Source organism: Hyla sarda, chromosome 8 (assembly GCF_029499605.1).
Source record: "Hyla sarda isolate aHylSar1 chromosome 8, aHylSar1.hap1, whole genome shotgun sequence".
NCBI classification, from domain to species: Eukaryota; Metazoa; Chordata; class Amphibia; order Anura; family Hylidae; genus Hyla; species Hyla sarda.
Genome location: NC_079196.1, coordinates 171,754,819 through 171,775,170, shown reverse-complemented (window position 1 = coordinate 171,775,170; position 20,352 = coordinate 171,754,819). Strand labels below are relative to the sequence as shown.

The 20,352-nt window shown below is 40.6% G+C and overlaps 1 protein-coding gene across 1 annotated transcript in view; it reads right to left on the bottom strand.

Moving 5' to 3' along the window:
* Window positions 1-868: 868 nt before the first annotated feature.
* DHRS7B (dehydrogenase/reductase 7B) overlaps window positions 869-20,352 on the bottom strand; it is a 27,084-nt gene continuing 7,600 nt past the window's right edge. Inside the window, exons 2-7 of the mRNA XM_056535072.1 lie at window positions 13,466-13,647; window positions 11,487-11,602; window positions 7,631-7,841; window positions 6,661-6,753; window positions 5,286-5,438; window positions 869-1,157 (exon numbers count right to left, since the gene is read on the bottom strand). Of these exons, the coding sequence (XP_056391047.1) occupies window positions 952-1,157; window positions 5,286-5,438; window positions 6,661-6,753; window positions 7,631-7,841; window positions 11,487-11,602; window positions 13,466-13,647 (961 nt within the window). The 3' untranslated portion in view covers window positions 869-951. The remainder of the gene's footprint in view (window positions 1,158-5,285; window positions 5,439-6,660; window positions 6,754-7,630; window positions 7,842-11,486; window positions 11,603-13,465; window positions 13,648-20,352) is intronic.

Sequence of the window (20,352 nt, the reverse complement as noted above, 5' to 3'; positions counted from 1 at the left end):
GCGGAGAGATGTGGAACTGCTTCGGAAAATTTCTGTGGCAATTTCAGACCACCAGATTCAACCACCACTAATATTAGAAGGCAGGAGTGAACCCAGAAGTTGGTAGCCATGAGCAGGCAATGTGTAGGATCATTAATCCAGGGGGCTGATACCCATCCTATTTTATTCCAAAAACCAAGTTGTAGTATTCACACACTTTCTGGAGCAGAAACTGTGGATTAAAATATCAATCTTACAGGTCAATTTCAACTACATATAGTTGAGATTTGCAACCTTCACCACATGCATGGTAATTTAATCTCCTGTGGATTTTCTGTATTAAATTTCTAAAGGACAATTCACAGCATTTACATAGAACTACATGAACATAGATGAGTAGACTTCTCAGTACTACCACCATGGCAAAGCTGCCACTGCATACCATACCAGTGAACATGGGCACTAGCCCCAAAAGCATCTACGTGTTTGTGTGCACTTAGCTTTAGATAGGCATACAAAAAAGTGCTATTTATTTAATTGGAGCGTGCTTTATACCAAACTGTGCTTTAGAGGTTCCTGTTGATCTGCACAGAGGGAACTAAAATTAGGGCACAAGAGTTTATTACCGTAGGCCAAATCTTTAATGGACATAAAGTAAAGAGGCTTTGTATTTTTAACACTAAGCTACAGTATACTACACAGTACCATGTGTACTGAGAACAGCAGGAAATGCAGGAGTTTCCCAATGTGTCTTACAAGCATTGTACTATATTTTTCTAGTAGTGCTGAAAATTGACAATTAAAACTACTTTAAAATATGATCTAATGTTGGTGTTTACAATTCAGAGGTAGCCCCCATTTACTCAAGGTAAAGAAAGTTCAATAAGGCTTTGCTGAGTAACCAGGTCATGTCGCCAGGATACATTTATTATGGCATAGTACTTTTGGTCTTCTGGAGGACAGAATGCCATGCTATGCATTTTTAAGCTTCCTTTCTTTTTTAGCTCTAGCTGCCATGAAAGAAAAAAATATTTTTGGAGCAAGAGTCCTCAGGTACACAGCGAGTGTTGGCACCAGTCCAGCTACCAGTACATCTTTACTCCTTTCTCCAACAGCTCTCAAGACGATTTGTGCCACCTCTTCTGGTGTTCTTCCTTCTTCTGTTGTCTTGTCCATTACTACCAAAAAACAGAAATAAATGCATATAGATGTCTAATTCAGATATCCAGTATATATGCACAGCCATTTATATTTAAAGATTACCTATCATCAAACCATATTTCCTAAACTAATAGGGATATTTTCTAAATTTAGGGATTATATTCCCTATCTACTCCTAACACCCCTCCTGCCCTTACATTTTTTTTCAGAGTTTTAATTTTCTGTATCATATCTTTCCCCTTGCTCACGTTGTGTAAGCACCCGACAGGAGAAAGTGGGCGATACCCAGCAGGCGCGTTGTCACTGAAGCCTGGGAGAGCTGTTCCTCACCATGCCCCGCACACACTGACTTTGGTCTCCTGCAAGGTCGGGAGGAGACCAAACTGACTTGAGCAGGGAACAAAGCCACCTAGTGGTCATTTTTTCAATCACATTAAAAACATTTTAACAGCAAGTAAATAGCAAAGTGTCTTATAATTACACAAGGAAGAATATATTAAGAGTTTAGTTTGGTGACAGGTACTCTTTCATAGCCCAGTGTGGAAGAATTTAATATTCTTGCAGCTCTCCATCCATACTTTTGTATTTTTAATCTCCTTAGTCCTTTCCAGCACCAAGATATGTCTTTTTGTTATTATGCAAATGAGGCTGAAAAGCCCAGGGAGCATTTCCCAGAGTGGCAAGAGCTCAGGTAAGTCCAGCTAATGCCCTCTTTTGCTAGTGGCTGTCAGTTAATTAGGAAGGTGGATGCAAGCGGGCGGTAATAAAGAGGACATAGGCTTTTGAGACTCATTTGCACTATCCATGTGCTTATTTACACCCATGTTTTTCTGCTGAAATGTCTGCTTTAACCCTTTAAAGATGCAGCAATTTACATTGTTATCCTCTTAGTACCGGTACGTCATGGGTAAGATCCATATCATAACCGGCAGATGCCATAATGATGGACATCGGAGCTGGCTCCGATGACTGTCATTAAAATGGTTAAATTCCATTATCAATAGTGAACATTTAAACATTAAATTCCGGTTATCCCTGGGGTCTAGGGGACCCATCGTCAGCTCCACAATGTAATTGTGTGCTACTGATGGGTTGCTGTGGAAGAATGCAGACTTGATGGATTGGCGACGGCTTAAGGCTGTCTTAGACAATACCATTAGATTGACCTATGTAAGCCGTCTACTGATATTTGATAACGCCACATGCCTAATTGTCCCAACTATTAAATTATGACGTTCCGGATCCTGCATGGTGAATGGCATGAACGCGAAAAAAATTCCAAAGGCAAAAAAAAAAAAAAGTCAAAATGTCATCAACTCGTCACAAACGCAAATGGTACCATTAAAAATAAAGTTATAGGGATCAGAAAATGGCATTGAACAAACCTTTTTTATTCTTTCTCAAGTTCTTTTTTTTTTTTTATACCATAAAACGCAACAGAATGTATCCAAGTTTGGCATAGTTGGAATCGTACAGACCCATAGAAGAAAGTTAGCATGTCAACTTTACCATATTGTGAAAAATGACTGCACTTCGGGGCACTTTAACCCCTTAAGGGAAACAGGTATTTTCATTTTTAAACTTTCGTTTTTTCCTCCTCACCGTCTAAAAATCATAATGCTTTTAATTTTCCACCTACAGACCCATAGGAGGGCTTGTTTTTTGCGCCACCAATTTAACTTTGTAACGACACCACAAAACCTACGATGAAACCAGAAAAAGAGAAAAATGCATTTTGTAACTTTTAGGGGCTTCCGATACTACGCAGTGCACTTTTCGGTAAAAGTGACACCTTATCTTTATTCTGTAGGTCCATATGATTAAAATGATACCCTACTTATATAGGTTTGACATGGTTTTACTTCTGATTAAAAATGTTAACTTTTTGCATGAAAATTTATACCTTCCGTATATATTCTTCCGTATACAGGGATGTGTGAGGGCCAATTTTTGTGCCATGATCTGTAGTTTTTATCAGTACCATTTTTGTTTTCATGGGACATTTTGATCGGTTTTTATACAAAGTGACCAAAAACACACAACTTTTTTATTTTTGGTATACCTTATTGACCGTGCAGTTTAATTAACATTATATTATTATAGATCGGACAATTACGCACAAGGCGATACCACATGTTTATTTTTATTATGTTTACATATTTTTTTAGATAGAATTTGGGAAAAGGGGGGTGATTCAAACTTTTAATATGATGTTTTTTAAACTTTTATTCAATTTTCTTCTTTTTTTTTTTTTAAACACAGTCCACTTAAAGGACTTTTCAGAGAAATCATCAGATTCTTAATACAGAACAATGTAGTTCCATAGAACTACACTGATCTGTGCGCTCTGCGCTAGATTGATAAAACCTGGTCCAGCCAGGCTTTATCAATTACAGAGCCGCAGCCAGTGCAGGATGAAAAGTAAGCCCTCCGGCTACCTCACAGTGGATCGCTCCCCCACAATCGCGCTGTGGGGGGCTGTTTGTGGCAGGTGCCAGGACCACCAGGAGCTGTTTACAGATCTCTTTAGACACCGCTGTCAGCTTTGCCGGCCATGGTGATCGCAGTATGTCAGCTATTAATGGCGGCCCTCAGCTACAAGAATCAGCTGAGGGACGCCCGGTATGTGTATACAAGTCCTTGGTACACGTCCTTAGTAGCTTATCAAAGTGATTCTGAGATTGTTATTTGGTGACATATTGTACTAAATGTTAGTGGTAAATTTTGGTTTTCTGGGAAAATTTTGAAATTGTTTTCTGAATTCCAGATTCTCTACATGTGAGAAAGCTATTCATGCCATCTAAATTCGAAAAATTAGTTCTTAAAAACTGTATTTACAATACGTATGCTTTATGTTGGCATCACTTTTTAGGATGTTACGGGGCTTAGAAGTTTGGCAAAAAATTTCAAAACTAGAGAGAAAATTTCTAAATCAGATCTTTCTAGGGACCAGTTCAGTTCTGAAGTGGATTTAACCCCTAAAGGACCCGGGGTTTTTCAGTTTTTACATTTTCATTTTTTCCTCCTTACCATATAATAACTCTAAATTTTGCACCAAAAAATCCATATGATGGCTATTTTTTGTGCCACCAATTCTACTTTGTAAAGACATCAGTCATTTTACCCAAAAATTTACGGCGAAACGGGAAAAAAAAAAAATCATCGGGAGACAAAATTGAAAAAAAACAAAACGCTATTTTGTAACTTTTGGGAGCTTCCGTTTCTACTCAGTACATTTTTCAGTAAAAATGACACCTTCTCTTTATTCTGTAGGTCCATACGGTTAAAATGATACCCTAGTTATATTGGTTTGATTTCGTCGTACTTCTGGAAAAAATCATAACTACATGCAGGAAAATGTATACATTTTAAATTGTCATCTTCTGACCCCTATAACTTTTTTTTAATTTTTGCCGCATATGGGGCAGTATGTGGGCTCATTTTTTGCGCAGTGATCTGAAGTTTTTAGCGGTACCATTTTTTTATTGATCGGACTTCTTGATCGCTTTTTATTCATTTTTTCATGATATAAAAAGTGACCAAAAATACACTATTATAGACTTTGGAATTTTTTTTTGCATGTACACCATTGACCGTGCGGTTTAATTAACAACATATTTTTATAATTCGGACATTTCCGCACACGGCGATACCACATATTTTTAAAGGTTTTTTTTTATTTTATTTTTTAAATGGGAAACTTTTATAAGGGAAGGTGTTAAATGATCTTTATTCACTCTTTTTTTTTTTTTTTTGCAGTGTTATAGCTCCTATAGGGACCTATAACACTGCACACACTGATCTTTTACATTGTTCATAGGAAACCATTGATCAATGATTCTGCCCCTAGACTGCTCATGCCTGGACCCGCCGGCTGTCCTCCTCAGCATTTAACGAATCCCTCAGTAAGCAACTAGTCAATATTGTAAATTTAAAAAAAAAGGAAGATTTTTTTTTTTGGGGTGGGGGATTTAAACTGAATAAAGGTTTAATTAGGTGGCAGGAAATAACCTGATAAGTGGAAAAAAACTGCATTAATGAGTAATAACATTCGTTTAGTGCATTCGATTTATGCAAAGTTTGTTGAAACAGTAACCATTAAAAAGAAAATTTACCAAACACATCTGTTATAAAGAATTGTGTACCTCCATATTTGGACCCATCTTCAGTCACAGCATTAAGTGACAGGTTGGTTTGAATATATCCTGGACTTATTACAGTGACCGGAATATTGTGCAACACCATTTCAGCCCTTAAGCAATCAAAAAAAGCTTGGGTAGCATGTTTAGATGCTGAATCTGTAGAAGAAGAAGAAGAAGAAGAAAAAAAGTGTCATGAGCATATATTTTAAGTAGAAGCTTAAATGGGCACTGCCATTAAAATAATTTTTTTTGCACATGATAGAGCAGGTAAAAAAAATAAATAAGATTTTTAATTTACTCCCTGTAAAAAATAAAAGTCTTATGGTCACTTTCATGGCAATCTGGCCACTAGGGGTCTCCCTTGTGGTCCAGACCACATTCCATCTGCTCAAAAGCACAGACTTTGGTCTCCTGCTGGAATTACAGGAGACCAAACTCAGGAAGTGTTGTCTGGCCATAGGCAGCGAATAGCACTCGCTGTCTCATACACAGGCAGAGTGTGCTATTCACTGCCTATGGCCAGACAACACTTCCTGAGTTTGGTCTCCTGTAATTCCAGCAGGAGACCAAAGTCTGTGCTTTTGAGCAGATGGAATGTGGTCTGGACCAGAAGGGAGACCCACTAGTGGCCAGATTTATAAGGCCATGAAAGTTTTTTTTTTTTACACAGGGAGTAAATTACAAATCTTTATTTTACCTGCTCTATCATATGCAAAAAAAAAAAAAAAGAAAAAAATATTTAATAAGTACAGGAAGGATTAAGATTTTTTAATAGAAGTAATTTACAAATCTGTTTAACTTTCTGGCACCAGTTGATTTAAAAGAAAAAAGGTTTTCACCCGAGTACCCCTTTAACTACAGGGTGGTACACAGGCTGTTATAAGATCAGAATTCCTCAAAGGAATTTTGGCCAACTTTTATAATGCTCGAGCTCTTACCTCTTTGCAGAAAACATTGACCATAAGAAACTGGACAAGGTATTGAGGATGTGAAGGCCAAACTAAGTCCAAAAGGTTTCATACCTTGAATTACCTTTTTCTGGTTTGTTGATCCGTATCCCCCCCCCCCCCCCCCCGTGCTCCCATTGCTTACTTCTGACATTGTCAGTAACACAAGATACTACTGAATACGCCATGGGAGGGTGTACTGCACGATTGTAGGGTATGTAATCCCCCATGTCCCCGATAATCAGTCAAATGAAAATAAAAACACCTCATAACTAAGGAACGGGGCAGCAGATTGACAAACCCTAAAAGGTATGTGATCCGACCCCCTAAGGAATCTATACCATCAGTGTTTTTACAGATTTCTACAGGTCCTCTATAAGGAACATATCCATTTTCTTTGGCGACACACACTTTTAAACTGATGTACTTACATGCAGATCTGAAAGGGATGCTTATCTTTCCTTGAACACTACTGATTGCAACAATATGTCCTCTTTTATTCTTGATCATTGATGGCAGAAGAGCTTAAAGTAAAATAAAATAGAATCACAAAAACATTTGCAGCTGAAAACAGTGAATAAAACAAATCTCTAAAAAAAATATTTCATTGCATGTTAAAGGGGTTGTCCGGTGAAAACTCTTATCCCCTATTAACAAAATAGGGGATAGGCAGCTGATTGGGAGGGGTCTGACAGCTGGGACCTCCTGCGCATCTCCAGAATGGGACTGGAACGCGTTTCACTCATTTCTATGGGAACGCTGGAGATGCCCGAGTGCTGTATTCTGGTCTCTTTGGCGCTCCATTAGAAATTAAGTATGTGTGGTCTACAACACGCGCTCCTCACTGAAAGTCCCCTTCCAGTGACCTTGGGGCGTTCCAGCAGTCAGACCATCCTGTGGATAGGAGATAACCAAGGTTCCACTAGACAATTGTAAAGTATAAGAAAATAGGTGAAGCAATTTTCACAAATCAATTTTTATTGAAATAATAGAAATACAACTGTGGAAGACAGTTACCGAGCGATCCACAACACACATCAATCACAATCAGATGGTGGGTTTATTGCCAGTACGATTACATAAGATTATGTATATTATGCAGGTGCATCGATAGAATACACATTATTGAACCATAATAATGTAACACAAAAACAAATAAAGAAAACAAGAACAACAGGTTCCTTGATATGGTCTAGCAGAAAAAAAGCATAAGATTAGTGAAGCAATTGTCAATGCATTGTTCATACCGGACATGACTTCTCCTAATGTCTGGTGACATCTCTATTTGGAGTATATACAAACTGTGATCATTCTTTACAAGAAAACATTTGTGTCTGTTAATGAACAATGCCATAATCCCAGAAATGCAAAAAATAATAACTAGAAAGTGCAAATTCTTACCTTTAGTCAGTGCGACTGGTCCAAAATAGTTTGTGTCCATGATCATTCTGTCCACACTAACCTTGGTGTCGAGAATTGTGCCACGATAACTGATCCCTGCATTGTTAATGAGAATGTCCACCTTCCCCACAAGGTGAAGAATCTCTTTTGCTGCACTTGTTACAGCCTCCACGTCTGAGAGGTCAAATATTACCATATGTGGCTTATGAAACTGTAGAACAAAGCAAAATAGTTTACAGCAGTTAGGTGGCCGGCACCTTGGTCCATTGACTGATAAAATTCATAGTGTGCAAATATATGTTCATATTTATACCACAGTTCTGCTACTGGGAGTAAGGAAAAGTAAGGGAAGACATGGCGATAACATGCAGCTTTTCATCTTATGATAGATATGTTTTTGCGCTGCGGGGGGTTGGCCACGCCACTCGTGACATCACGGTCACGCCCCCTTAATGCAAGTCTATGGGAGGGGGAATGATGGCCTCCCATAGACTTGCATTGAGGAGGCATGGCCGACCCCTGCAATGCAAAAACACAGTTAGGAACATTAACTTCTGAATGCTGGCCAGTGGAGTACCCCTTTAAAGGGAACCTGTCACCTGTTTTATGCTGCCCAAACAGCGGCCAGCATTTAACAGGTGCAGGGTTGGGAAAGACTATGATTTACTCTGAAATGTTAAGGCATTTTAAGAAAAGAAAAATCGTTTTTAAAACAGCTGCTGGGACCCAAGTAACTAGTCATATACACAGATAGGGAAAGCCATCACTCGGGCCAGTAGGGCTTGGCACAACTGTCTCTAATTTCTTACCTGGGTTCCGGATTTTTGTAAAACATATTTAGTAGATCATAGCGTTCCAGGCTCCGCAGTTTGGACAGGTATATAAGGCAATACACAGATTATGTTAACAGAGTGGAAAATTAGGAGCACATCCAGCAGATGACCAGACACAGCCTGATCATGTCTATTATTCAGTCACTTGTATATGGTTGGTCAGTTTAACACATGTAAATACTTAATAAAATGTATAAAATTTAATTCACTAACTACTTAAAATAAAAAAAAAATAAAAAAAATTATATATATATATATATATATATATATATATATATATATATATATATATATATATATATCTTTATTATAGGGTGTTTAAGAATTTAGCATAACTGACATGTAACCAAATAGGCCCAGCCACCAGAAGTAACAATGCTGGATCTCTTTATCTTTCTATTGGTCAGAAGATAAGGCAGCACTTTTTTTGATGCACCACCAGCATTTCAGCTCTTTGCATATGTATAGAGAGGGGTCATCAGAAGAGACATTTTCCCTTGCCAATGGTTGCTTATGTTTGTTTTGGTACTCAAACTTACAGCTGTAAGCATTCTGAGGCTTTAACCCCTTAGGGACTGAGCCCATTTTCACCTTAAGGACTGAGCTCCTTTTTTGCAATTCTGACCACTGTCACTTTATGCATTAATAACTCTGGGATGCTTTTACTTTTTATTCTGATTAAGAGATAGTGGTAAATTTTCATCATTACATTCATCCTTTCTTGTGAAAAATCCCCAAATGTCATGAAAATTTAGAAAGTTTTGCATTTTTTGAAACTGTGAAGCTCTCTGCTTGTAAGGAAAATGGACATTCCAAATAAATTATATATTGATTCACAAATACAATATGTCTACTTTATGATGTCATAAAGTGGACATGTTTTTATTTTAAGACATTAGAGGGCTTCAAATTATAGCAGCTAAATTTTCATGAAAAATTCAAAATCCATTATAGAAACTGCACCCCTCAAAGTATTCAAAATGACATTCAGAAAGTTTGTTAACCCTTTAGGTGTTTCACAGGAATAGCAGCAAAGTGGAGGAGAAAAATCTAAATCTCCATTTTTTTTTACACTAACATGTTCATGTAGCCCAATTTTTTTCATTTTTACAAGGGTTATAAGGAGAAAAAGCCCCACTAAATTTGTAGCCCAATTTCTCTTGAGTAAGGAAAAACCTCATATGTTGACATAAAGTGCTTTGCGAGCGCACAACATGGCTCAAGAGGGAAAGAGCAACTGTGGGATTGTGGAGGGCATGTTGCATTTAGGAACCCCCCCCCCCCCCCATGGTGCCAGAACAGCAAAAAAACAAACAAAAAACAAAACAAAAACAAAAAAAAACACACATGGCACACTATTTGGGAAACTACACCCCTCAAGGATCGTAATAAGGGGTATAGTGAGCCTTAACACCTCACAAGTGTTTGACAGGTTTGCATTGAAGTTGAACGTGAAAATGAAATTTTTTTTTTTTTTTTTTTAAACATAAAATGATAGTTACTCAAAACTCCTTAAGGATCAGGGATGCAGAGCGTATACATACGCCCTGCATCCCCAAGAGGTTATTAAAGGGCTTGTCGCCTGGAGTTTTTTTTTCCTGTTTAGAGCCAGATACTGAAACATGCATTTTATTTTTTTTATTTTATTTTTTTAAATAATCCGTTTCTATTTACCGATTTTGATTTTAGTACAGATCTTGCCTGAGATGTTTTATCAGCATTTAGAGATATAACTTACAGCAAGCTCCAAAGACATAGGCAACAATACGGTAGATAAGATGCGTCCCATTCACATATAGGGGAAGGGTTTCTGGGCATGTTAGTGAGTTATATATACACTCGTCCCTAAAAATAGGTATCTTAAAAAGAATGCAATCTCAATATTCTACATTGACTAGCCTGACACCACTAAATGAGGAAAGAAAAGGTACTCAAAATAAAACAAAATAAAAAAAAACTCTAAACAGAGAACAAACGTAAGAGAGTGAGTGTGCCAGCAGGAGATAAGGTATAGATACCCTTCTCACTCACATTTCACTGATATGCACTGAATAGTGGGAGAAAAAGAATACTGCTTCCATCGTCTTTTTATCCCGCTACTCCCATTACAATATGGCTATAGTAAATGGGATCCATCGGGACCAGTTATTGCCCGTTGTGCCCCATCCCGATAACGGCCGTTAAAGGCTGGACAAAAAAATAAAAATAAAAAAGAGCCTTTTGGCCGTTTAGGGGTGGGGCAGTGTGAAGGTAGCCTAAGGGTCTATTCACACAGGCAGAATTTCCACCTCAAAAGCAAGCCCAATAAGTTATATGGGATTCCACACTGAATTTCCGCACCAATTCCACACTAAATCCGCACAAGTCAGCAACCACCCAGGGAAGCAGAATTGGTGCGGAAATTCCGCCAGTGTGAATAGACCCTAGTGTGGGGAGTCTTCCAAAGGAGCAAGGTGGGCAAATCCACAGCACCAGCAAAGTGGCTAAACTGAGGTGATGAAACCCAAGCATATGTAGTATAAAAGGGTTAGAAGTTTTTAATTAAGTTTTAAAAGTTTGACATGTCAGAAGTTTTGATCAGTGGATTTGGGTGTTGAAACCCACACTAATTGCTTAAAGGGGTATTCCAGCTTTATATATCCTATCCCCTATCCTCCGATACGGGGAAGTGACGTCATGGCTACGCTCCCCTAATGACATCACGCCCCTCCATTCATAAATGGAGGGGGCGTGGCTGTGACATCACTTCCCCGTCTCAGAGACTGCGTCCGGCACAGAATGCTGAGGGATGCACAGAGATCGTGGGGGTCCCCAGCTGCGGGACCCCTGCGATCATACATCTTATCCCCTTTCCTTTGGATAGGGAGTAAGATTTATAAAGCCGGAATATCACCATTAAATGAATGGGAGGAAGCGCTTGGCTGAGTACTGTTGGAAAAAGAAGAAAGTGACTACAGATACAGCAGCAGTGTTTGCACAATCAAATCTGCAGTAATGGTGGTATTCCAGCCAAAAAAACAAACCTGAATGGATCCTTTTCGTATCAGAGACAGCTCATTTATCAGATCTTTTAACCCTTCTTCATTGCGCCCACAGAGCACAAGCTGTGCACCAGCTTTATAAAATACTTTTGCGCATTCTGAAAATAAATCCAAAAAAAAAAAAAGGAAATATGTCAATGTTGCAAATTGCTTTGGTGATTTGTTTCTAGACATTGCACTTTACAGTAAAAACGACATGTTATCTTTATTCTGTAGATCAGTAAAATTACAATAGCCAATTTATATAGATTTTGTTTTCTTTTACTACTTTTAAAGAAGTAGGAAGAGGAGTATGCTTAAAAACTACTCTACTCTGACGCCTATAAGTTTTTTAAAGTATTTCCATATACAAGGCCACAAGGGGGGTTGTTTTGCGCGGTGATCTGTCATTTTTACTATTGTTTAGATGGGACTTTTTGATCACTTTTTTAATTTTTTTTTGACATATGAAGTGACCAAAAAAATATGCAATTATGGAGTTTGTATTTTTCTTTTTACATTTATGCCTTTCACCGTGCAGTTTCATTAACATTATATTTTATTCGTTTGTCCATTTCCATATCTATACCAAAAGCTTTATGTTTATTTTTGCTTACATGTTTTTATTTTAAAAAAGGGAAGGGGGATCTAAGTGTTGTGGACTTAAAATTGTCACCGGCCACGGATAGGCTGCCCTGATACCTGAGCTACAAGGGAGTTTTTGTTATTTTATTTGGCAGGCTGCAGACAATAAAAAAAAAAATCCACCGTAAACACCTTTAAAACATTTTATGGAAGGGGCTAATTCATAGATGTATAAACACTTTTTTTTCCGGTTTAGAACACAATTTTTCCCCATAGAATAATTTTTACAGCAATTATTTGATTGTTAATAGAGATGAGCGAACTTACAGTAAATTCGATTCGTCACGAACTTCTCGGCTCGGCAGTTGATGACTTTTCCTGCATAAATTAGTTCTGCTTTCAGGTGCTCCGGTGGGCTGGAAAAGGTGGATACAGTCCTAGGAGACTCTTTCCTAGGAATGTATCCACCTTTTCCAGCCCACCGGAGCACCTGAAGGCTGAACTAATTTACGCAGGAAAAGTCATCAACTGCCGAGCCGAGAAGTTCGTGACGAATCGAATTTACTGTAAGTTCACTCATCTCTAATTGTTAACACAGCTTTATCAGCACTCAGCCTGGCTGTCTGTATAATCAGAGCGACGACTGAACAGCACAGAGCAGGGTAAGAGACTGAGCAACTTTGATTGCGTTATCTGAGGGGTAAATGAGGGACATTGGTGTATAAACTGATTAGCGGTAAGTCCTTGCTGCTGGTAGCAGCCATTACTCACCAGGTATAAAGTGCACCCCATACACCCGGAATGTGGCCAGGGTTGTACGTGTACGTCCTGTGCCATTAAAGGAAATATGTTACCAGTGTCACCTGTACTAACCGGTTCCGACAGATAGTGCAGGCGACACTGATGACAACGGTACTCACCTTGTCCCGTTGCGTGGCAGGGATTTCCGGTAATCTTGGTCTTTAGCTCCAGATCAGGGCACCCGGCTTGGGGCACGGGCGGAGCTTAGTGATGTCACCGCTGCTGTTCTCTGCCAATGCCCAAAGCCGCTGCTGCTCTCTGCAGGGTCTTGCAGCAGCGGTGACGTCACTATGTTCCGCCCGTGCCCGGATCTGGAGCTAACGGCCAAGATTACCGGAGATCCCCCGCCACGGAAGGCGAGTACCATTGTCATCAGCGTCACCTGCACTACCTGTCGGTACCGACAGGTTAGTGCATGTGACACTGGTGACAGATTTCCTTTAAGTTGTCAAGTATCCAGATACATGACTGCATACAAAGATGTAAATCGGAACAAGGCCATAGTTTCAGAAGTGACTCTAAAGGAGGTATATGTATCTTGGACAGCTCTGGGTGTGGCTAGTGACACGCTTCATAATCACATGCCAACTTCTTACCTTTTCCTAATCCAGATGTAGCACCAGTAACAACAACAACAGCGTCTTGAATGTAATCACTACTACGTAACCTCTGCAAGAGCCTGAACAGACTGTAGATCCCGATACTGCCAAAAAGGAAGGGAATGATGACCCATGACGTCAGGTCCATCAGTGTACGCTTTGAGCCAGAAACGCCCTTCCTGGTGAAGAGAAAAAAAAAATTATTAGCATTATTTACCTAGTTGTTGCAATCTTTAAAGGTGTACTCCAGTGGAAAACATTTTTTTTTAAATCAAGTTAGAAAGTTAAACAGATTTGTAAATTACTTCTATAAATAAAAAATATTTCTAATATACTTTGTTTAAAAAAAATGAAGTTGTCTATGTTTTATTTGTGCTTTAAAAAGCTCAAGAGCACATTTTCCCCCCATCTCATGCACAGACTTTGGACCGAAGCCCAAACACAGGAAGTGCAGCCTGGAGTGCTGAGGGGGTGCCAGAAAGTTAATGAACTGATGCCAGAAAGTTAAACAGACTTGTAAATTACTTCTATTTAAAAATCGTAATCCTTCCTTCAGCTGCTGTATGTTCCACAGGAAGTTATTTTCTTTTTAAAATTCTTTTCTGACCACAGTGCTCTCTGCTGACTCCTCTGTCAATGTCAGGAACTGTCCAGAGCAGGACAGGTTTGCTATGGGGATTTACTCCTGCTCTGAACAGTTCCTCACATGGTCTGTTGGTGTCAGCAAAGAGCAATGTGGTCAAACACAAAGTAAAGTCAAAAAGAAAACAACTTCCTCTGTAGTATACAGCAGCTGATAAGTACTGGAAGGATTACGATTTTTAAATAGAAGTAATTTACAAATCTGTTTAACTTTCTGGCACCAGTTCATTAACTTTCTGACACCCCCTCAGCACTCCAGGCTGCACTTCCTGTGTTTGGGCTTCGGTCCAAAGTCTGTGCATGAGTTGGGGGAAAATGTGCTCTTGAGCTTTTTAAAGCACAAATAAAACACAGAAAACTTCATTTTTTTTAAACAAAGTATATTAGAAATATTTTTTATTTACCATAAGGAGTGCAATAGCAAAAATTACTTTTAATGAGCGTGACCAAAGGATAGGGGATAAGATGCCTGATCGCGGGAGTCCCGCAGCTGGGGACGCCCGGGATCATGCACGCAGCACCCAGTTTGTAATCAGTCCCCGGAGCGTGTTCGCGCCGGGACTGATTACGGTCGACCACAGGGCCGGCGGCGTGTGACGTCACGCCCCCGTGTGACATCACGCTCCGCCCCTCAATGCAAGCCTACGGGAGGGGGCATGATAGCCTACTTCTATTAAAAAAAATCTTAATACTCCCAGCACTTTTTAGGGGCTATATACTACAAAGGAAATTCTTTACTTTTTAGATTTCTCTGATGTCATGACCACAGTGCTCTCGGCTGACCTCTGCTGTCCATTTTAGGAACTGTCCAGAGCAGCATATGTTTGCTATGGGGATTTTCTCCTGGTCTGGGCAGTTCCTAAGATGGACAGCAGAGGTCAGCAGAGAGCACTGTGGTCATGACATCAGAGAAATCTAAAAAGTAAAGCATTTCCTCTGTAGTATGCAGCCACTAAAAAGTACTGGAAGTAATTTACAAATCTGTTTAACTTTCTGGCACCAGTTGATTTAGAAAAAAAAAAGGTTTCCACGGGAGTACCCCTTTAAGGGCTCATCCACACTACAGAATCTCCACTTGGAGATATTCTGGGTAGAGATTCCGTCTGAAGTGGGCTCCAGCAAAACCAGCTAGTGACAGTATTGCTCTGAAATGCTCCATCTCAATAGACGACAATGCATTTCAGAACAGATTCCACAGAAGGAATTAAAGGGGTTATCCAGGAAAAAAAACGTTTTCTTCTCTATCAACTGGCTGCAGAAAGTTAAACAGATTTGTAAATTACTTCTATTAGAAAATCGTAATCCTTCCAGTACTTATTAGCTGCTGAAGTTGAGTTGTTCTTTTATGTCTAAGTGCCCTCTGATGACACCTGTCTCAGGAATTGTCCAGAGTAGAAGTAAAATCCCCATAGCAAACCTCTTCTACTCTGTGCAGTTCCCAAGACAAACAGATGTCAGCAGAGAGCACTGTTGCCAGACAGAAAAGAACAACTCAACTTCAGCAGCTGATAATTATTGGAAGGATTAAGATTTTTATTCATCCTAGATCCAGGTCCTTTCGGTGGTCAGCAGCAGTGCCGGACATTGATATCTCTGTTTTTTGCCAGATTTGTACATTACTTCTATTAAAAAATCTTAACCCTTTCAGTACTTATGAGCTTCTGAAATTAAGGTTGTTCTTTTCTGTCTAAGTGCTCTCTGATGACACCTGTCTCGGGAAACGCCCATTTTAGAAGAGGTTTGCTATGGGGATTTGCTTCTAAACTGGGCGTTGCCCGAGACAGGTGTCATCAGAGAGGACTTAGACAGAAAAAAACAACCTTAACTTCAGAAGCTCATAAGTACTGAAAGGGTTAAGATTTTTTAATAGAAGTACCGGTAATTTACAAATCTGTTTAACTTTCTGGAGCCAGTTGATATATAAAAAAAACGTGAAAATTCTACAGTGTGAAGAGCGACAGCAGAATTCTATTGAGAACAATGGGAGACTACTGCACCGTATTTTCTAAACGGAATTCCTTAGTGGAATTCTGCTCGGGAAATCTGTAGCGTGAATGGACCCCAAGAGTCTGGATTCCAGACTGATACATTGCAACAATCTGTAGCTGTTTTCTGTAGCTGGCATTGCTATATTTAAAAAAAAAAATGTAATTGACATCCGCATAGCTAATTTAGTCAGAAAAGCCAAAAAAGACGTACATGTACGTCAGAAAAGCCACAGCGACTTACATGAACGTCACGCGGTTCCGTGATAACTCCATGGCCTGACATCGCCTGTTATCAGCGGCTGGGACATCATGGATAATGGCTGACGTCCACCACTAACGCTTCAGATGCTATGATCAATACGGATCGTGGCATCTGGAGTATTGCAGGGGTGTACAGACATATATCGTTTTATTCCTATTAAACCACAGAATAAAGAACACATATCAGTTTTACTGTAACGTGCACAGTGTAAAAAGGAAATCTCCAAAGGTTGAAAAATTGGGGTTTTCTTAACAATTTCCCCACTTAGATCATTTTTTGGTGGCACATTTTATTATGGTAAAATAAAATGTTTCATATGGGTCTGTGAATGCCTTTTGGAAGGCGAAGAGGAAAACACAAAAGGGGAGTATGTCTGTTTTACAATATCAACTGGCTCCAGAAAGTTAAACAGATTTGTAAATTACTTCTATTAAAAAATCTTAATCCTTTCAATAATTATCAGCTGCTGAAGTTGAGTTGTTGTTTTCTGTGCCCTCTGCTGACATCTCTGCTTGTCTTGGGAACTGCACAGAGCAGAAGAGGTTTGCTATGGGGATTTGCTTCTAAACTGGGCGGTTCCCGAGACAGGTGTCATCAGAGAGCACTTAGACAGAAAAGAACAACTCAACTTCAGCAGCTCATAAGTACTGAAAGGATGAAGATTTTTTTTTATAGAAGTAATTTACAAATCTGTTTAACTTTCTGGAGCCAGTTGATAGAGAGAAAAAAAAAGTTTTTTCCTGGATAACCCCTTTAAACCGTTTGTCTACTTGACGACAATACATAACATGTAACTGGACTGGTCTATTTTTACCCATATTCCACTACCTCATCCAGCTTCATTTCTCTTTAATCCAGTCACAGCTTTTCACAGTCAGGTCTTGGAAGCGGAGAGGAGGGCATTTCACGTTCATGATTCAACCCTGACATTCCCATCGCAATGACCACTGACTGGATCTACAGACTACATAAGCTTTATATAGTTGTTTAGGTGGCCATACAAATAAATAAAGACTGACAGGACATTTTAGCCTAGAAACTATGAGCCCTGAGGTTGTTTTTATGAGCCCTATCCATTTACCATATCTTGGTGGCTGCATTTGTGATTTTGGCCTTTGGCCCAGCATGGGTCCCGATTGAAGGAATGGCCAGGTGGTGCAGCTTCCCTCCTTTCCCCTCCCCTTTAGTTTTAACTGACAGGTTTGGCGTTTCTTATATTCTGCGTTAGTCAAGTTGCCAGGTAGGGCTGGGCGGTATACCGGTTCATACCGAATACCGAAATTTTTGTGCTGCACGATATGAATTTTAACCCATACCGCAATACCGGTTTGGCCCCTCCCCCTCGGGAATGAATTTATCAGCCCAGCGCTGTCCCCACATCGGGGAACTAATCATATGTGACCCGTGAGCGATGTTCTGCCCCCCCCCCCAATTATTAGCCCAGCTCTGCGCTGTCCCCATCGGGGTACTACTCACATGTGTCACCCGCAAGCGCTGCCTCCTTGTACTCCCGTTTGTTGCGGCCACCGGCGCTGACACTCTATACCAGTGGTCTTCAACCTCCAGATGTTGCAAAACTACAACTCCCAGCATGCCCGGACAGCCAACGGCTGTCCGGGCATGCTGGGAGTTGTAGTTTTGCAACAGCTGGGGGCACCCTGCTTTTGAAACACTGGTCTATGTAAAGGACAAGAGCTTCTTCGGGGTCCTGTACAGTAGGGATTGACCGATTATCGGTTTGGCCGATATTATCGTCCGCAGGTTGAAGACCACTGCTCTATGCTGCATCCCTATGCCCGGGCTGCAAAAGGTAAACAAAATAAACTAACTCACCTTCCCCGTCAGTCCGGACCAGCTTCATAGTAAATGGAACGTCGGACAGCCGTCAGCTTATCACCAGCCGCAGCGATGTTCCGCCTTGGCCGGTGACAGGTTGAGTGCACTGTCGTGTAAGAAGCCGGCATCTTACATGACAGTGTGCTCAGCCTATCACAGGCCGAGGCGGAACATTGCTGCGGCCGGTGATAGGCTGACAGCTGTCCGCGTTCACGTCCCCAGCGTAAAGCCAACGTTGGAAAATGCGCTAAAGTTTATTTTTGTTTATCTTTTGCAGATCGGGCATAGGGATACAGTATAGAGTGTCAGCGCCAGCGGCCGCAACAAACGGGAGGACGAAGAGGCAGCGCTTGTGGGTGACGTGAGTAGTACCCTGATGGGGAGAGCGCAGCGCTGGGATAATTTTTTTTGGGGGGGAATACCATAATATACCGTGGAACCGCCATAAGTTACAAAAATACCGCGATACACATATTTGGCCATACCGCCCAGCCCTAGTGCCAGGGTTGTTTAGTCAGACATGGACCAGGCAAAGCTAAAAGCATTGGTGAGGGATCAGACAGGTGGGAAACCTTTTTTTAAGCCAGCTAAAATAAATTTTTTAGCACTCTTGAACCCCTGTAATAAGCAAACGTGACCACCATATACACGATAGGTAACATAGCAGAATGTGTTTGCATGCAGGCACAATAAAAAGCTAATCTTCATCTTATAAAGAGTTAAATAATGGGTTGTCATCTGTATACCCCAAAGGAAGGTCCGAATCTCTGGGGCTAGGCCTTCACCCACTGCTGCAGCAGGAACTTCTGAATCACCTCAAAGAATACTTCATTAATAAACTAAAGAGCCAAAAATTCACAAGTCAAACATTTTCAGCTTTTCTCACTTTTAGGCCACCTGCGGCACGTTACTAAAAAGTATTAACTCTGCAAAGCTTAAAAGTGTATGCGTCATCACTGAGCCAAAAAAATGGTCGCTCATCATGTCCAGCCTTTTCTTTTTTGGCTGTAAGCAGCCACGTACTCCTGCACAGGCATCCTCTGTAGTCATTCCCAGGGAGTAGGAGGGGTGATGCCGGACCTCACTGCTGTAAATTTCCTGCCCCCTGCCAGATTGACAGCAGCAGCAGCCAGTCAGATGCAGTCTTCTCCCTACAGCTCTTCTCTCTGTTTACCTAGGCAGTAGCTACATAATAAAAGGGAAGTATAGAAGCTTAAAGGGGTACTCCGCCCCTAAGACATCTTATCCCCTATCCAAAGTATGTCTGATTGTGGGGGTCCCGCCGCTGGGGACTCACCACAATTTCTCATGCAGACACCCACCTACCGCAGCTGCACTGAGCTATATTCACTCCATGTCTGAAGGATCATGACTTTGGGGCTGGAGTTTTGTGACATCACGACTCCGCCCCCTCAATGCAAGTCTATGGGAGGAGGTGTGACGGCCTTCATACCCCCTCCCATAGACTTGCATTGAGGGGGTGGGGTGGCGCGTGATGTCACAAGGGTGGTGGAGTCGTGACGTCACAAAACTCCGGCCCTGTAGTTGTGACCCTTCAGACATGGAGCAAACATCGCTCTGTGCAGCTGCCGCAGGTGGGTGTCTGCATGAGAGATTGTGGGGGTCCCCAGCGATCAGACATCTTATCCCCTATCCTTTGGATAGGGAATAAGATGTCTTAGGGCCGGAGTACCCCTTTAACTACATCCACAGCTCAGCTGCACACACAGCTCAACTACACACACAGCTCAGCCATATAAACATACACACAAATTTACTACACAAACAGCTCAGTCAGACACACATTCAGCACTACTGCACACACACACAGCTATAGTACATTGCTCCAACTATTCTCATTTACATGTTATGGGGACCCCTAGTGGACAGAACTTTAAGGACGATTTTTCCCATAAAAAGTAAAATATTTAATGCAAACAAATTGTAAATTTGCCTTATTTTATATAATCTATTAAAAAATAAAAAGTTTATGGTGGCAGTGCCCATTTAACTACTGAAAAATGAAGAAAAACATGGAAAATGGGCTGAACGCAGTCACAAGTTGACTATGTTTGGGCCATTAAACTCAGTGGACACACTGGCAGTATGCTGTGGTATGGGCCAACAGACCATTTTTTAATGAGATGCTGACCCAT